Source organism: Alosa pseudoharengus, unplaced genomic scaffold (genome assembly GCF_046254945.1).
Source record: "Alosa pseudoharengus isolate Yale_2024_CS ecotype anadromous, Long Island Sound unplaced genomic scaffold, YU_APseudo_1.1 YU_APseudo_1.1_scf_9, whole genome shotgun sequence".
Taxonomy (NCBI): domain Eukaryota; kingdom Metazoa; phylum Chordata; class Actinopteri; order Clupeiformes; family Clupeidae; genus Alosa; species Alosa pseudoharengus.
Window position 1 is genome coordinate 8,034,616 of NW_027468881.1, and position 16,462 is coordinate 8,051,077.

The 16,462-nt window shown below is 43.7% G+C and overlaps 1 protein-coding gene across 3 annotated transcripts in view; it reads right to left on the bottom strand.

The window, feature by feature from the left end:
• The window catches only part of chl1a (cell adhesion molecule L1-like a), a 70,686-nt gene that overhangs the window by 31,286 nt on the left and 22,938 nt on the right, over window positions 1-16,462 (bottom strand). For all 3 annotated transcript variants that reach the window (XM_076277115.1, XM_076277117.1, XM_076277116.1), the window contains exons 2-19: window positions 13,490-13,690; window positions 12,868-12,976; window positions 12,368-12,558; window positions 11,865-11,987; window positions 9,595-9,765; window positions 9,035-9,073; window positions 8,675-8,771; window positions 7,708-7,889; window positions 7,103-7,237; window positions 6,180-6,320; window positions 5,080-5,191; window positions 4,229-4,398; window positions 3,723-3,888; window positions 3,215-3,339; window positions 2,486-2,587; window positions 2,058-2,255; window positions 1,210-1,280; window positions 367-589 (exon numbers count right to left, since the gene is read on the bottom strand). In XM_076277115.1, coding sequence (XP_076133230.1) covers window positions 367-589; window positions 1,210-1,280; window positions 2,058-2,255; window positions 2,486-2,587; window positions 3,215-3,339; window positions 3,723-3,888; window positions 4,229-4,398; window positions 5,080-5,191; window positions 6,180-6,320; window positions 7,103-7,237; window positions 7,708-7,889; window positions 8,675-8,771; window positions 9,035-9,073; window positions 9,595-9,765; window positions 11,865-11,987; window positions 12,368-12,558; window positions 12,868-12,976; window positions 13,490-13,571 — 2,437 coding nt within the window. In that variant the 5' untranslated portion in view covers window positions 13,572-13,690. The remainder of the gene's footprint in view (window positions 1-366; window positions 590-1,209; window positions 1,281-2,057; window positions 2,256-2,485; window positions 2,588-3,214; window positions 3,340-3,722; window positions 3,889-4,228; window positions 4,399-5,079; window positions 5,192-6,179; window positions 6,321-7,102; window positions 7,238-7,707; window positions 7,890-8,674; window positions 8,772-9,034; window positions 9,074-9,594; window positions 9,766-11,864; window positions 11,988-12,367; window positions 12,559-12,867; window positions 12,977-13,489; window positions 13,691-16,462) is intronic.

Consider the following 16,462-nt stretch of genomic DNA (forward strand, 5'->3'; position numbering starts at 1 on the left):
CAAAGCATTTGTTCAGAGGGGATGGGCAACCAAAATTACAACAGCAGTTCCTGTCAAGCTTGTCCACAGTGGCGTACAGGCAATAACCACAACAGATCACAGTCGACTACACAACGGATCAGGGCCAGACCGAGGCTAGATCTGAGCCAGTTTGGGTGGAACTGAGCACAATCCAAGTTTCATCATTTGTTCAGGGCTTAAAGCAAAGGGAACGTTCTGTGCTTTAAGGCATCAGACATTTTTGAAGCCATGAAATATACCTATCTATTTTCAAATTTGAAGCAACCCAGATGACGTTCTGAGAGGGTGTTGGAGAACTTTAAGCACTGCTTGTCCGTTACCATAGCGAAACACAACAACACTCACCGTCCTCTCCCGAGTAGCCAGTCACCACCTTGGGCTCTGGCCCCCAACCTTCCTGGTTGTGGGCTTGGATCTTGATCTCATAGGGCACAAACGTGGGCGTGTTCTTCACCACAAACAAGTGCCTCTTGACCATCTGCTCTGTCCAGCGGTCGTCCACGCCCAACCGCCGGTAGCTCACCTTGTACTCCAGCCCGGGGCCGTTGTGCTCCACCGGCAGCAGTGGCTACACACACACACACACAGCAGGGGCACACGCACAAACTCTAATGAACTTTTACACCCGCTTTGGGCAGTTATCTCTGTAGTAATAGTTGTAGTAGTAGTAGTAGAAGTAGTAGTAGTAGTATCAATATTAATATAATAATAATATTCTGTCTTTTATTTTTCTATTGCTATTTATGGACTCTTCTGAGCCGGCAATAAAGATAGAATTTAATTGAACTTCTGAAGACATTAGTTGCTGTGCTGCAGAATGAAGTTATCGAGGCTGTTAATAAAATCAATTTATGACATAACTAACATTGAATACCAACTAACATTCATCAAATCAAAATAATAAGAACATCAGTGTTTATTACACTGCCAATTTTAGCTACCCAGGGGCATTTCTGTCACTTAACTGCAAATCTGTCTTCATTTCATTCCCCTTAGAGAACATGAATGTGGTGAATGTGCAAACAAGCATTATGATACAAATGAATCCATCATTTACTTTTACCACTACTCTGATGCAGCCTAGGAACGCAGTCTGTCTTGACAGCTGATGGGTACATCGCTGACATACAACATAGCTGGCAAACATTTTTCATCTGATGTTGGTGGTGGTATAGTATGATGCCATACCTCCCAAGTGATGTCCATCTGATTTGGCAGGTGACCCTCAATTTTGATGTTTTCTGGATTCCTGTCCGGCTCTGTTAGGAGACACACACCAGACAAACTGTCGGCTCAATCTGATCCTGGCGACGCGTTTGCCAAAATCAATAGCGCCGCACGGATTTACGGTGGCAGCGTGGTAAATCACGAGTAATGATAATAAACTGCACTGTAAAAGGTATTGCCCAATTTATTGGGGCATTAAAATGCGCATGAGGATTTACTGAGGCGGTCTAATCTGAGTGTAAACCTTAAAAAGTCCATGAGCAAGCAGCTTTGTGAAAGTTCAAGGAGAACTGAGAGCCCTGGGGGGGAGAAAGTCTACAGACGGATGGATGAAGAGACGGATGGACAGACAGAGAGATTGAGAGAAAGAGAGAGAGAGATGGATGGAGAGAGAGAGTGAGAGAGGGATGTGAAACAGAAGAAGAGACGGAGAGATGCATGGATTGTTTTTTAAGGAAGAAAGGTGTTGAATGAAGAACCTGAGAAATCAACTATAAAGCAGAAATGAGTGTCAGTGGAGAGAGTGAGAAATAAAACGTGAGAGGAGATAGAAAAGGACACCTTTATGGGGAAGTTGAGTGAAGAGAAATAAGTGTTAGAAATGAGAAAATGGGAGATGGAAAGAAAAGGTGAGTAGTGCTAGAGTGAAAGATGGTTAGAAAGGGCAAGAGCTGCAGAGAGAGAGAGAGAGAGAGAGGAAGACAGACAAAGAGAGAAATGGTGTGATCACTGTGAACACCATTACGGAGACACGGCCAGGAGCGAAATAAGTGTTGTGTTGAAATAAGTGGACATGTGGTCAGACTGACCTGTGGCCTGGGTTTTGTATCTCTCCGTGGGTCTGCTGGCCGGCCCTTGGCCCAGGTCGTTGATGGCAGAGACGCGGAACTGGTAGTTGATGTGGCCCTGCAGCATCAGCATTGCAGACACGTGGTTGCCCGGTACTCTCTCCAGCTCACGCCACCTCCCGGGGTCCCACTGGTTCTCCTCGTACTCGATGGCGAATTCTGGACGGCACAAACCCCGAAACTACCATCAGTCCAGACAAAGTAGGTAGGGTTCTGATTCTCTGATTTACAGCCATGTAGATGATGCTCTTATTAAGAGCAACTCACAGAGACCAATTACAGGGACACTTTTCCTGGGGCAACTCATGGTTAAGCCCTGTTGTTGGCTATCTCTCAAAAATGTATTTGTGCTGCTTTAAACTATTTGCTGAGAGGGGCTGGGTGATTACCAGTGATGGGACTGTTGTGTTCTTTGCCAGGTGTCCATTTTAGCCTGACACTGCGCCCTCTTTTCTCTGCAAGCACCAGGTTCTTGGGCGCCTCAGGGACATCTGCAATGGGACATACAGAGGAAAGGAGAGGAGGAGCGAGGAGAGGAGAGGAGAGGAGAGGAGAGGAGAAGTGAGGAGAGGAGAGGTGAGGAGAGGAGAGGAGAAGCAAGGAGAGAAGAGGGGAAGAGAGGAGAGGAGAGGAGAGGAGAGGAGAGGAGAGGAGAGGAGAGAAGAGAGGTGGTGAGGAGAGGATGGGAGAGGAAGAGAGGAGAGGAGAAGCAAGGAGAGGAGGAGAGAAGAGGGTGGGAGAGGAGGAGAGGAGAGGAGAAGAGAGGAGAGGAGAGGTGAGGAGAGGAGTGGAGAGGGGAAGAGATGAGAGGAGAAGGAGGAGAGAGACGGAGGAATCATTAGAGTTCCGTTGAGTTAAAAATGATGAGCGCAATTACTGCAGCGAGAAATATCACCGAGATGGGTAAGCAAAACGCTGATCGCTAATGAGACAGCAGGATTGCGTTCAGAGAGAATATGAAATACACAGGGCGTCTGACCCTTGTTTTGAGTTCAAATAGCTGCAATAGTGATTAAGAAACACACAGAATATTCCACTGACTGGGGATCTTTTCTAGGTCACGGATAGCACACTGTAGGTGTTTAGTCAGTGAGGAGTGGAGCTGGAGGTTGACCTACCCAGTACTGTGAGATATGCAGTGGCTCTGTCCTGGTCCAAGGTCGTCCTGGCGATGCATAAGTACAAGCCCTCATCACTGTGACTCACGTTGGAGATCTGCAGAATCCCGTCGTCTACAGAAAACCTATAAAACCAACACTATCTTCACACTCGACTCACAGGCTGACACATTCTATCATAACTGTGAATCAATCAACCAATCAATCAATCAATCAATCAATCAATCAATCAATCAATCAATCCATTAACCTCCTTACAATGAGGAAAGGAGTTATTAGATCATATTTCAATTGCATAAAGGATTCAGACAAAAAAGTTACAATTCCACTGCTGAATGGTTCTAATGGAAAGACATCACAGCCACACAACATGAAGCCCTAGTGTATATAAAGAACTGGCAATCACAACACAGAACGGACCCGCACGGGCGGCAGAACCATTCATCATCACTGTTCAATAACACTGTGCCAACTTGTAGCGGGTCGCCAGTCTGGGTGGCACTCTTACCGCGCGTCTTCTGTGGAATTGAGGTATGTCTCCTCGCCATCTCGCGCCCAAAGGATCTCAAGCTCCCTCCGGAGGCTCCTGTCATAGTCCGCTTGGCAAATAAATTGGGCCATCGTGCCACGCAGAATCTTCAAGTCCTGTGGGGGCTCAACAATCCGAGTCGGATCTGGAGGAGACAAGAGGAGAGGAGAGGAAAGGAGAGGAGAGGAGAAGAGAGGAAAGGAGAGGAGAGGAGAGGAGAGGAGAGGAGAGGAAAGGAAAGGAGAGGAGAGGAGAGGAGAGGAGAAGAGAGGAAAGGAGAGGAGAGGAGAGGAGAGGAAAGGAGAAGAGAGGAAAGAGAGGAAAGCCACTGATTGTTCTAAGGTGTCAAACGCATCAACTCCACAACCAAGCAATCTGAAAAGCCTCACATGTAAAAACATTGCTATAAGAACACCACACCTGACAGCTCTGTGAATATGTTAGCGGGGAAACAAGCAGTGTTTGTTCTCTCCGGATGCCAATACCTTTTATCTCCAGCTTGGCCGTGATGTCTGTCACTCCCTCTGAGTTGGAGGCCTGGCAGGTGTACTGTCCGGAGTCGCCTCCCTCCACGCTTTTGATCAACAGAGAGCCGTCGTCCGCAAGCACAGAGAATCGTCCGCCTCCCACAATAGCTCCGGTCTCACCTGAGGTCCTGCCAGACAACATCCCCAACACAGGAAGGGTTATTCCTTTTGTATTGTATTATATGGACATATCACCTGTTTAACTTGTTAACACTATTGCTTTAATTGTGCTTTATGTGTAAATAAACCGACTTGATTTACAGGTTAGAACAGGTTAGATGGTGGCTTGAGGAGTAAATAAGGATGCTACATTTTTTTTTTCTTTTAGTACACCTACAGTGTGGTCATAAATGTTAAATTGTGTTAAATCTTTCACCATGGTGCATTATTATGCTATTTTCAGGCTGTTTTTAACACCTATTATATGCCTCTCTCTCTCTCTCTTTCTCTTTCTATCTCTCTGCTACTCTATCTCTCTTTTTGTCCTTCGCTCTAGGACACAGCTTAGGTATCAACAAAGAAGTCCTCAATATGTCATTATCATCTGCCTGATCCCTCCTTCAACCACATGTGTGTCTGAACATTGGTAACAGTGATCAGATAACATTGCATGTTTTATGAAATGGTGAAAACATATACACTGATAAAATGGAAAAGAGAAAATAAGAGATTCTTCTTTCTGGAGCCGTACAATGTGCAGACCTTCTTCCTTTTTGTGATAAAAATGGAGGCCCTCAAAACCAATTTGTACATTTCTATAGACGGTTGTGCCATTTTCACTGAGCAAATGATCTCGTCTATGAACTCACCAGATAATATGAGCTGGTGGCGAGCTGAAGACCTTGCAGTACAAGACCACGTGTTTGCCCTGCACTGCTGAGTACTCCAGGTAGTCTTTCGTCAGGATCAAAGGACGGATGTCTGCAGGCACATAATCAATGATCAGGCTCGCAGGTGAGCATAGCGGAGATAGAAGCCGACAGTCTGACACATTCGTTTCTCATGGCATAAACACACCAGGGCCAATGCCATTTCCTTTAATTAGTTAGCATTAGTGACTATTAATATGCACTGTTATTGTACTGCTATGTTTGTACTGCTATGTGCAAATATCCAGAGATTTCATGATAATTAACTTCAGTGTTGACATGACAATGTCATACAACAGGAAATGTTTCATTGTGGAAGACTTACAGTGTTCGGCATCTAGCATGACAGATGTATAACAACTGGTTCAATGAGTGTAACCTTAAATCTTTAAAGTTTTTTGGCATCTACATGTAGCAACATTTTACTTGGAGAATCCGCCTTCAGACTATCTACAGATGCTCAGATTATCAACAAAGTATCTGTTGACTCTCTGTTAATTACAATTTATGGTTAAGGTTTAGGTTAGGGCTTGGATTTGGCTAGATTGGTGATGTTCAGGCAGCCGTGGCCTACTGGTTAGCGCTTCAGACTTGTAACCGGAGGGTTGCCGGTTCGAACCCCGACCAGTATAGGCACGACTGAAGTGCCCTTGAGCAAGGCACTGAAACCCCTCACTGCTCCCCGAGCGCCGCTGTTGTTGCAGGCAGCTCACTGCGCCGGGATTATTGTGTGCTTCACCTCACTGTGTGTTCACTGTGTGCTGAGTGTGTTTCACTAATTCACGGATTGGATTGAATCTTAACAGATGATCTGTTGAAGACTCTGTGGGCGGACTAGCCAAGTAAAGTGTTACCCAAAAGAATCATCAGAGACAAACACCCTATCCACACATTCCAGAACAACTTCACAGCTATCTGTAATATATCACCCAAACTCTGGGACCTTTCACGACATTGCAAGCCATCGAATGAGCCGACTGAAGGCTCCCTATCTCTCCCGTCCACCCCCCCTGCTCGGCCACCTCTGACCAGACACTTACTGAGCACCATGAGGTTGACGTTGGCCATGATGGAGCCGTGGCGGTTGGAGGCCTGACATTGGTAGACAGCAGTGTCGCTGCGCTGGACCTGGTGCAGCATAATAGTGTCATCAAACACTCGCCCGTTAGGCACGGTCATATCTGAGCACAAAAAGACAGAGGAGAAAGCACAGAAGAGTGAAGGGCGGGTGAGAGACTTGAAACAGACGGAGAATCAGTCCAATTTGCTGTGGGGTGACCAAGGCTATCAGTGTCAGAGCCTGGACACAGTAGTGGCCCCCTGATGAGCAAAATCAAAGACTTATCATCTGTTATTCTCACATCTCTTTCTGTCTGATGTGATAAGCAGAAATGCAAGATCAATTACACGTTTTTGCCATGTACCCTTTTTTTCTGTGGTGGTGATGAAAAAAAATCAAAAGAACAATAACATGGTTTGATTGGCTTTTTTTCTGAGTAGTTGTACAACTCTAAGATTTGTGCCAATAACCTTTGGGATCTTAAAACATAGATGGACTATTAGTTTCAATTACTCATCAGTTATAAGGATGGGGTCAATTGTTTGAGAAAAAACAGACTACAGGGAACACACATCCAATAACTTCAACAGGTGCTAGATCAAAACTCAAATCAAAGGAAGGATCTGCACATTAGACGCTTCCAGAAACTTTCATTCATAGCAACGTTTCCTTGTCACAGATCTTCGTCAGGTATTATAAAATGAGGATCATTGGGTCAGTTGTTTACAACAACTCCAGGGTGGCATAGTTGGACTAGGTTGGCTTTTCTCACAGTCCTCCAGACTCTCATCACTGCCCTCTGTCTCTGTTTATCTGCACTGGACCGTGCTGGTGAGGAGCAAAAACTAACTGTGTTTTGTCTCATCGCTGGCTCTGTTTGTCTGTTTTCAGTCAGCCACATACCTCCAATGAGCTGTCCATTGATCCTCCAGGTGACAGTGGGCCTGGGTCTGCCAGCGGTGGCACACTTGATCTGCACGTCCGACCCGATGGTGACCAGCTGATCCTGGGGAGTCCGCTCGGCCCAGCGAGGTGGCTCTGAGGATATATATAAGACCACAAGTTTATTATCAGTAACTACAACATCAAATATGCTTCCTGTTCCAAAAAAATTCCTTAAAAGAAGAAGCATTGTCTGTTCAACTATTTAGTCTTAAGAAATAAATATAAGCACACAATACCCAGCAAAAAAAAAACATGCCAATAGCTCAGATTAATTCTGTGAGACTGTATGCTAAGTGTTTGTTTACATTCATTCTGGGTTTACATCCAGACTGAAACATATTACAATCTTGCTGAATCATACTACAATTTTGAATATGTGTATTATGTTCTTATTTATTATCTTGTGTTTTATGTTAATTGAGTGTATTTGTGCTGGATACTTGCTGTAATCCAAATTGCCAATAGGGGATATTAAAGACTATCCAATCCTATCCAATCTAAATTTAGCAATCCTTCAATCATTTCAATTAGGACTCGTATAGAAGTTTGTCTGACCCTCTCACCTTCAACAGACACCCTGAATAAGTGGGACTTCTCTCCCAGACTGTTCTTTGCTGTGCACTTGTACACTCCATCGTCCTCTTCCTTCACTTTAGCCAAGGTCAGCAGCTTCCCAAAATTCTTTATGTTGGTCCTCTCGGGTAGTTTCTCGCCCAGTTTGGTCCACTCATACAAGGGAGTGGGTCTGGTGTGCATAGGCAACAAACACCCCACCAATCAAATATAGAATGACATTTACTACAATAAAATACCTCATGCATGTTTATAAAATAAGAGTCGATATGAAGATCATTCATTCGCTGTGTCTGTTCATGGTGAATGAAAGGCAGGTGATGATTGACTCCTTGAACTGAAGTGTTTGTTATTACTATTACTTTCTAAAATGGATAGTTCCAGTCCTTGATTATGACTGGCTGAATCGTGTTCGATGCTGTTGTAAAATCCAGCACAAACATACACCTTGACTGCATCTCATTCTATATTATTGCGCTACCATAACTTGATACAAAAGTTAAAGTAGCTGCGTCTCAAAGTTGCTCGGCAACCATTCAGGTAGAGGAAATATATTTCTTGGCGGAAGAACTCTAGCGTGTCGTGCCTAACAACGCCTCTAGCTGTTCTAAAATCAGTGTAACCTACGGCCTCTCAGGGCTTATTAGCTTAAATAAACAACTATTGTGTTTCAAATGGGTAATAGACTGCATTTGCACTGTGGAATAGTTGTACATTCCTTTGCAGCACAGTACATAAAGCCATTTACAAGTGCACACAAGACTACACACATACAGTACACACACACACACACACACACACACACACACACACACACACACACACACACACAAGGAGCCACTCATCAGTTACTGTACAGGCTGTATGTTCATGTAAATGTAATATCTTAGAGTCAACTGCAGCAGTGGCGGCGCCGTGACTGAACATAGAAAGAAAAACTTTAGGCAGGCTACTCACAGTCCCTCAGCAATGCACTCGAGCTCCAACTCGTCTCCCTTCACCAGGTGCACCTCTGACTGGTCACTAGGGGGCAGCAGTAGGCTGGGCTCGCGTTCTAAGGAACCCATTCACCACAAATCATTAGGAAGGATTCACACAAGTGTTAAGACTATGTATGTGCAATGTGTGGCCTGTGTGTGTGTGTGTGTGTGTGTGTGTGTGTGTGTGTGTGTGTGTGTGTGTGTGTGTGTGTGTGTGTGTGTGTGTGTGTGTGTGTGTGTGAGTGTGCATGTGTATATAGGCATGCAAGTTAATAAACTCTTGCTTGAAATAACTACTTTATGCATTTCTGGGTCATTAAGCTTAAACAATACTTACCTGTGCTTTTGCCTTCCTCCAACTCGGCATCACCTTTTACTGAAACATGGGAGAGAGAGTTGTGAACATTTCCATTGCATATCTGCAATGCAACGCTACAATCTCAGCCATATGTAGTTGAGGGGTACATGGCCTGACCATGGAGGTATTATATAGAACTGGAGAAGGCGAGGAAGTACATCCCCCATTAACTTCAATGGCCCATGCTAGCTATTTCAGCCAAAAGTCTTTAAAAATGGCATCCAAGATTTACTCACTTCTAACCACATTTTCACAAACAAGCCAATTAGGTGCCGAATTACAGATGGTCATAAGTTATGTTGTCCATGTGGATTGGCTGATCCTTTTAGCAGGAAATGACTAGTTCATCAACCAATATACACAGAAAATATACCTTTGTGTCCACCTGTAATGTGCAACCTAATTGGTTTGTTTGTGAAAATGTGGTTGGAAGTGAGCACGTCAGAGACCATTTTTTACGAGGGTAGTGACCAACTGGGATGCTAACTAGCTGAAGCTAACCCTCTGATCCCCCCTGGGCCTGTCATGAGCCTACTCACTGGGCTTGACCACTAGAGACATGGCTGTCTTCTGCACGATGGTGCGTATCGTGGTGAAGGCGGCAAAGCAGCAGTAGTCACGGCGACTGTCCTTCACCACGGCATTGGAGAAGTAGAGGTTACCGTTCAGACCCATGGACACCCTCTCATCCTGGTCAATATGATGCAGCCCTGAGGAGAGTGAGAGAGAGAAAAATGTTAAATATCTTTATATTTATATATATATATATATATATATATATATATATATATATATATATATATATATATATATATATATATATATAGAGAGAGAGAGAGAGAGAGAGAGAGAGGATTCACATGAGCTGTTGTGGCCATCCATAATGCCATGCCCCTCCCCCTCCATTTTAAATCATCATTAGGAGGAGTTTTGGTCTAGAACTACTGAGCTACATGTAACTACCTTAACAGAATGCAAAAACCTTACAAAGTCCCAGCTGGCACCCAGATTAAGTCTTGCCAGCATGCCAACTGGCATCTTTCAAAGATATTGTTGGCAATGTGGTGCTGGGTGTTTCGTCCCCCTCCAACACACTAATGCATTGCCTGGCTTGTGGGAACCACAGGTGTGTTGATTCGTCTTTCACATCACCATATGAATTTGAGACTATAACAAGAATTGCTCTTAAAAATACATCAAAAAGAGGGAATTTATTTCCACAGTCTGTCTTTAAACAGGGGTCACAAGAGGCCCTTCTGTACAGAGAAAGGGCACTACTGCCTGTGAGGATGAGGCTTTTATGCCTATTTTTCCTGTGGACCAAAAGGCTCAGACTGCCCTGGATTGCTCCCTCTCACCAAAAGTCCCGTCTGAGACGCAAACTAGCCCATTCACTCATGACAATGCCTCTGCCTCCTAGTAGTCGGTTTTCATGGTCAACTCTGGTTGCCATGGCAATTATTCACGGCACATAACTTTCAAAAAAAGTTCCATTAGGCCTCATCTGCAGAAGCTGTTGAAGAAGCTCTTGATAAACTTTCAATTATTTGATATGAATATATACTTAAGCTCCCTCACAACCCCCCCCCCCCACACACACCACCCCACACACAGAGACAAATACTTTTCAACAAGCAAACCATTTCACATCCCCATTTATTTCTCCACAGTGTGTGTCACAGTCTGTATTGTATTTGTATCCTGACCATGACTCAGGTCTTAATGAGCGAGAACATTTCAGGCCGGGAGCGAGCAGGCCTGACCAGCGACGACGGACGACACCTTATCACTTGTTGGCCAGCTGAAAGAGGGCCAAGGTCTGGGCATTCTCTGATTGCAGCACTGCCAAAGAGGACAGCAACAGGGAGAACAGTGTCTAGCACACACAGCTGACCCAAATAATTCTAAGCTCTGAGAGCTTTGTCCAGAGATGAGTCTGTGCTTTTCAGCATTCAAAATGGGGCAGCAAATATGCATTAGATTATATTAATTTGTTTTAGCATATTGTGTTTGTGATTATTATTGCATTGCTACACTCAGGCTAGTTCACGTTGTAGAGTAGTGTGTCTGTTAGGAAAATATGTTGATCCTTGTAAATCCGCTGTCGAACATTTACCTGTAGGTCAACAGGTTGAGCAAGGCAGAATCAACACTAAGATCATAGAGTAATTCCCACAGAGCACACAAACAGACAACATTATACCTTACATTATAACATTATACCATTATACCAACCTTACCTGTAACTCAAGTCACATTAGATAAAATCTGCATAGTCTTCCTGATTTTGTTACACTAAGCATTGAGAAACCAGATAAAACATCCAGCCCAGATAGTATAAGCTTATGCTGGAGAATGATTTGTCTGATTGTCTGATTCTTGCATAGTATCCACTGAAAAACCCTTTTCCATGTTGTTGTGGTTAGACTGATGTGGGTGCTGCTCACCAGTGGTCATCCAGATGAAAGAGAACAGTCGTGTATAGTCTAGTTTAGTTTGAGTGACAGGAAAGTGGTTTTATCAGAAAAACACAAAAACTGGCATTTTGCTCTTCCCTTAGAAAAATGTGTTACTCGTACCAAATGCACTTTGACTCAAAACATCACCCTTTTGGTGTCACAAGTAATAGAGTTTTCTTAGGAAAGAGCAGTGCACCAGTTTTGCATTTTTTTCTGTTCTTCTGGTCTTTTTTCTGAACACCAGCTTTTTATTGGATGCTATCTTTTTCAAGTCATACTGCATCTTTGAACCATCCACTGAATAAAACAGCTGTAATGATTGCATCGTGTGTACTGTAGTAGGCCCTCACCGTTAGTCATCCAGTAGATATGGCGTGGGGGGATACCTTCAGGGGGGTTGCACTCCAGAACAATGGACTTGCCCTCTTCAACCACCACAGCCGGCAGCTTCTCTTTGGGAAATTTCGGGGCATCTATGCATGGGCAAAACAAAGTCAAGGAAACTATCTTCAAGTGCTCAAAGTGCATTAATAGCTCAATGGTAAAGTGGTTCACTCGCATCTTATTATGAGTGCTTCCAAGCACTTATGGGGGCATAGTGTGTGCTTTATCACGGTCCTGTCTGTCTATTTTGAGCCCTTTGTTGCTGTTTCTATGGCCCTGGAGAATGTGACTACAAGCCAAAGAAATCTTCTATAACTTATAATAAAAATGCTAAGGATGTACTTGACAATTGAGAAAAGTCTTTGTTATGGCATCTTTGCTATGGCACTTCTAGAGTCATTTTTTCATACTATAACCTTGAAATAAATAACCCTGCATGCTTCAGCTGTAGCAATGCTGCTCCACTCACTGGGTACAATAAACTGGGTCTCCTCTGTTATGGCAGTTCCTAGTTCGTTGGACGCGTAGCATCGGTACTTCCCACGGTATTCATAGGTGTGTTTATTGTTGGGGATCACAAAGGTCCCAGAGTTCGGGTGCGTCTGAAGCCGAGGATCGCGCCGTGGGTCAAAGTGCTGCCCGTCTCTTGTCCATCGGTATCTGCCACGGGTTAAAAAAAATAGATTTTTTTCTCACTGACTTGGAGACACAACAGAAATAGTAATATGCCATATAGCATATATAAACTCTCTTATCAGTCAATCTGACTGGTTTCTCATTGATGTAGTAAAACAAAACAAATATGGATATGTCTTAGTACTGTAGTATATGGCAAATACTGTATGTCATATATACTGTATATGCCCCTGTCCAGGACAGTTCATTCTCCCAGTGGTATGTGTTAACCGAGTGAGTGTAAATCTTATACAGTGACGGTAGCACTTGTGTAGTATGCAGTGTTGCACTCACGCTGGCTGCGGGTTGCCTTTGGCTTCGCACTTCAGAGTGAAACTCTCATCAAACGGGAAGGCAATCAAGAAGCTGGGCGCCTTTGCCGTGATGGTTGGCAGCTGTTCCACTGGAAAAAAAAAAGGAAAAATGAGAAACGAGAACAGTCAAAGAGCGGATGGAATGCTGGTTGGTTGGTCTGGTTGGAGAATAATTGTTACAGAGTGGCAGAGATGGATACAGTGGATGCAGGAAGGACCAGAGCCCTGGAGGAGAGACATTAGATACAGATAAATCCAGCACTTGGAGGAATTGGGAGATGTTGGGAATGACAGCAGTCCACTACAGCACACTGAATTGTATTGGGTCTGCCAGGGGACTGCGTGTGCTACTGAGCTACTGAGCATCTACCAAGAGGACATGCCAGAGTGAGGATTCATGGAGAATGTGAGTGCAGACACACACACACACAAACACAAACAGACAGAGACATAGTAGACACACACTTACACAGACACACACAAACAACACATTCCAACAGAATGACACCCTCTGTCTCACAAATGTGAGTGTAGACACACACACACACACACACACACACACACACACACACACACACACACACACACACACACACACTCACCCTCTAGGGGGATGTGGAGCCCAAAGACGGTGGACGACAAGGCCAGGAGGAGGCCCAGGCAACGACCCCACAGCGGCCTCATCACCCACACTGTGACGGAGCTGACGATATGAGGGTGACGTGACAGGAGGGACAAATCTTGCTTCAATGCTGTGGCCTCTTAACTGCTCCAATGATGGCTTAGGTTAACAAACATCAGAGCTGCAAGGAAATGGGAAATGAATGACATGTTACTTATTGCTTCTTAATGCCTCCCTGTAATATTACAGCTATTTGGTCATGCAGCTGGTGTTGAGTGGGTTTTCTTTTCAGAAGCAGCTTTAAACAGTTTTGCCGTTTTTACCATGTAATCATAGACCGGCAGCAAGATGAGTCTGAGAGTCTTTGCATTTGCTCTGACAGATCCATCTGCTCACTCTCCCATTGAAACGGGTTGAAATGTGTCTGAAATATGGGGAGGGCTTTATGTGATGACAGACTGAGGAGCGCTGCTAAAACAATTTTGTACACAACCAATGGCTGTGCTGATCACAACACTCTTTAAGAATACTGGTAAACAACAACATTTAAAACCTTTGTTGACAAGAAACATGTGTTTACAGCACTTTTGAAACGTTTAATATAATGTTTATTTCAACCACTGGTTGCACCTCTAGGGTCCAAAACAATTCTCAATTAAGAAGACTGATGATGATTGCAATAATATGGAGCAGAATTTTGTTGTACTTTATGGTGTAGTTCCTTTGCCAGGTGTGATTCATGATTGCTGGAAATAGCTTGAAACTGAATTAAAAGACAACTATGGTCTAAGAACAACCCGGGGATTTTTTTGGATAAATATGATCAAACAAATCTTGCCAACTGCAGCTTTAAAGGCACTGACAAGGCTCAAAATATCAATCTGTGATACTGTGGAGAGGGTCCATACTCTCTAAAAACATATCATCTGTGGTACTGTGGAGAGGGTCCATACTCTAAACAATCATTTGTAAGAGTACAGAAAGGGTATTGTGCAGTACTAAAATCCTTTTGGTTGTTGCCATCTGGCTGAGAAAAGTCCATACAAGTTGATTACCGAATACAGCACAAGCTACTGCCAATGGAAACAAAAGGAGGAGAGTTTGGCTTATATGCACTCTCTTCTCACAAGAGACAGCAACTGCAATAACATCAAGGCAATGCAATGACTGACAGTCTTTTTTATACCCTTTCATACAGGTAAAAATACTTCAATTTGTCTGCAGAGACCCTATGCAGCCTAGTTAATGGCTTAAAATGGTGACTTACTTAGCAGTAAATCAGCAAAGCAAAGCTGTCACCAAAGGCTATGCTACCATTTCGTTGTAAATTAATATTCCAGTCTTACTCAAAACTGCAATGTTGTTTTGGTCTCCAACAAAATATACACTCATTATCATCCAATAATAGACTGCAGGTTGTTCTTATGTAGAGTTTTCCTTTAAGTTTCCAACACATCAATGAGTGCTTTGTCAATACACAGAAAGTGGCAGCCGTGGCCTACTGGTTATTGCTTCAGACTTGAAACCAGAGGGTTGTCGGGGGTTCGAACCCCGACCAGTAGGCACGGCTGAAGTGCCCTTGAGGAAGGCACCTAACCCCTCACTGCTCCCCGAGCGCCGCTGTTGATGCAGGCAGCTCACTGCGCCGGGATTAGTGTGTGCTTCACCTCACTGTGTATTCACTGCATGCTGAGTGTGTTTCACTAATTCACGGATTGGTATAAATGCAGAGACCAAATTTCCCTCACGAGATCAAAAGAGTACTTATACTTATACACAGAATACAATGTTCCTTTTAGTCCTCTGGCCTTTCTTTAAACTGTTCAGTACTATTAGATCTTTAGATCAGAGTTTTTGGTTACACTTTACTTGACAGTATCGACATAAGAGTGACATGACACTGTCATGAACATGTCATAAACAATGGCATAAAGTTTATGACAAAACGCTTCTGTCATTAAGTGTCATTCGGTTTTTGTCATAACAAGTTAGGGTTAGGATTAGAGTTAGGGTTAGGTTTAGGGTTAGGATTAGGGTTAGAGGTTAGGATTAGGGTTAGGGTTCATGTGTCATGACAGTGTCATGTGTTCATGAAAGTGTTATGTCACTCTTATATCGATACAGTCAAGTAAAGTGTTATCGAGTTTTTCACATAAATGCCAAACAAAAAAACTAGAACTCATATCATTTTCAACAAACAACAACAACTGGCAGACAAGGGAAACTGTTTTTAAAACAATATATATCCTGTGCATTAGGATTATTTGGCAGATAATGCCAGATTAACAGGTATTGTCTGTGGTTGAGTGACTAAATGCTTGCCCAGTGCCAGCATGCCGAAGGTTCATACCACACTTAATCGCTCAGTCACATGACGTGCAGCAACAAAGGGCCGCACCTGCCTGCATCTCCCTACTACAAAGCGCGTCCTACGGCCCAGACAGCAGTAGCCAGAGGTTACACTTAAAAGGCCCGACCCTAGTGTTTGGCACGTCCGTCCCCTCAGCCATTAGCTGCTCCTTAAAAACAGGGCTGGGGAGGATTTTTTGAAAGGTCTCTAAAACCAGTAGATGTTTCCAGTCAAAGTGAAAGGCCACACAGGACTCATGACATTTTGCAAATGGAAAGCAGCCTTTTCTCAGAGAAGGCCAAATACTGGCACAAGGCACAAAGGAAAAGCTGAAATGGGTTACATGTGTAGGGTAATATCCACAAAGTGAATTGTGTTATAGGAAGTCCAATAAACACAGAGGCTCATCATTAAAGGAATGTTCCGGAGCAAAAACAACCTAAGGTCTATTTCAGAAGCTAACAGGTTCAAAATGTAGTTTGAGAGCATAATTACATTAATTGGTGGAGTTTTGAGCAAGAACGTTGTTTGCATTAACACCATTGTCTTACAGTGAAGGCGAACCGGGCATACACTCACGTCAAAAACAAACTATTTTACACC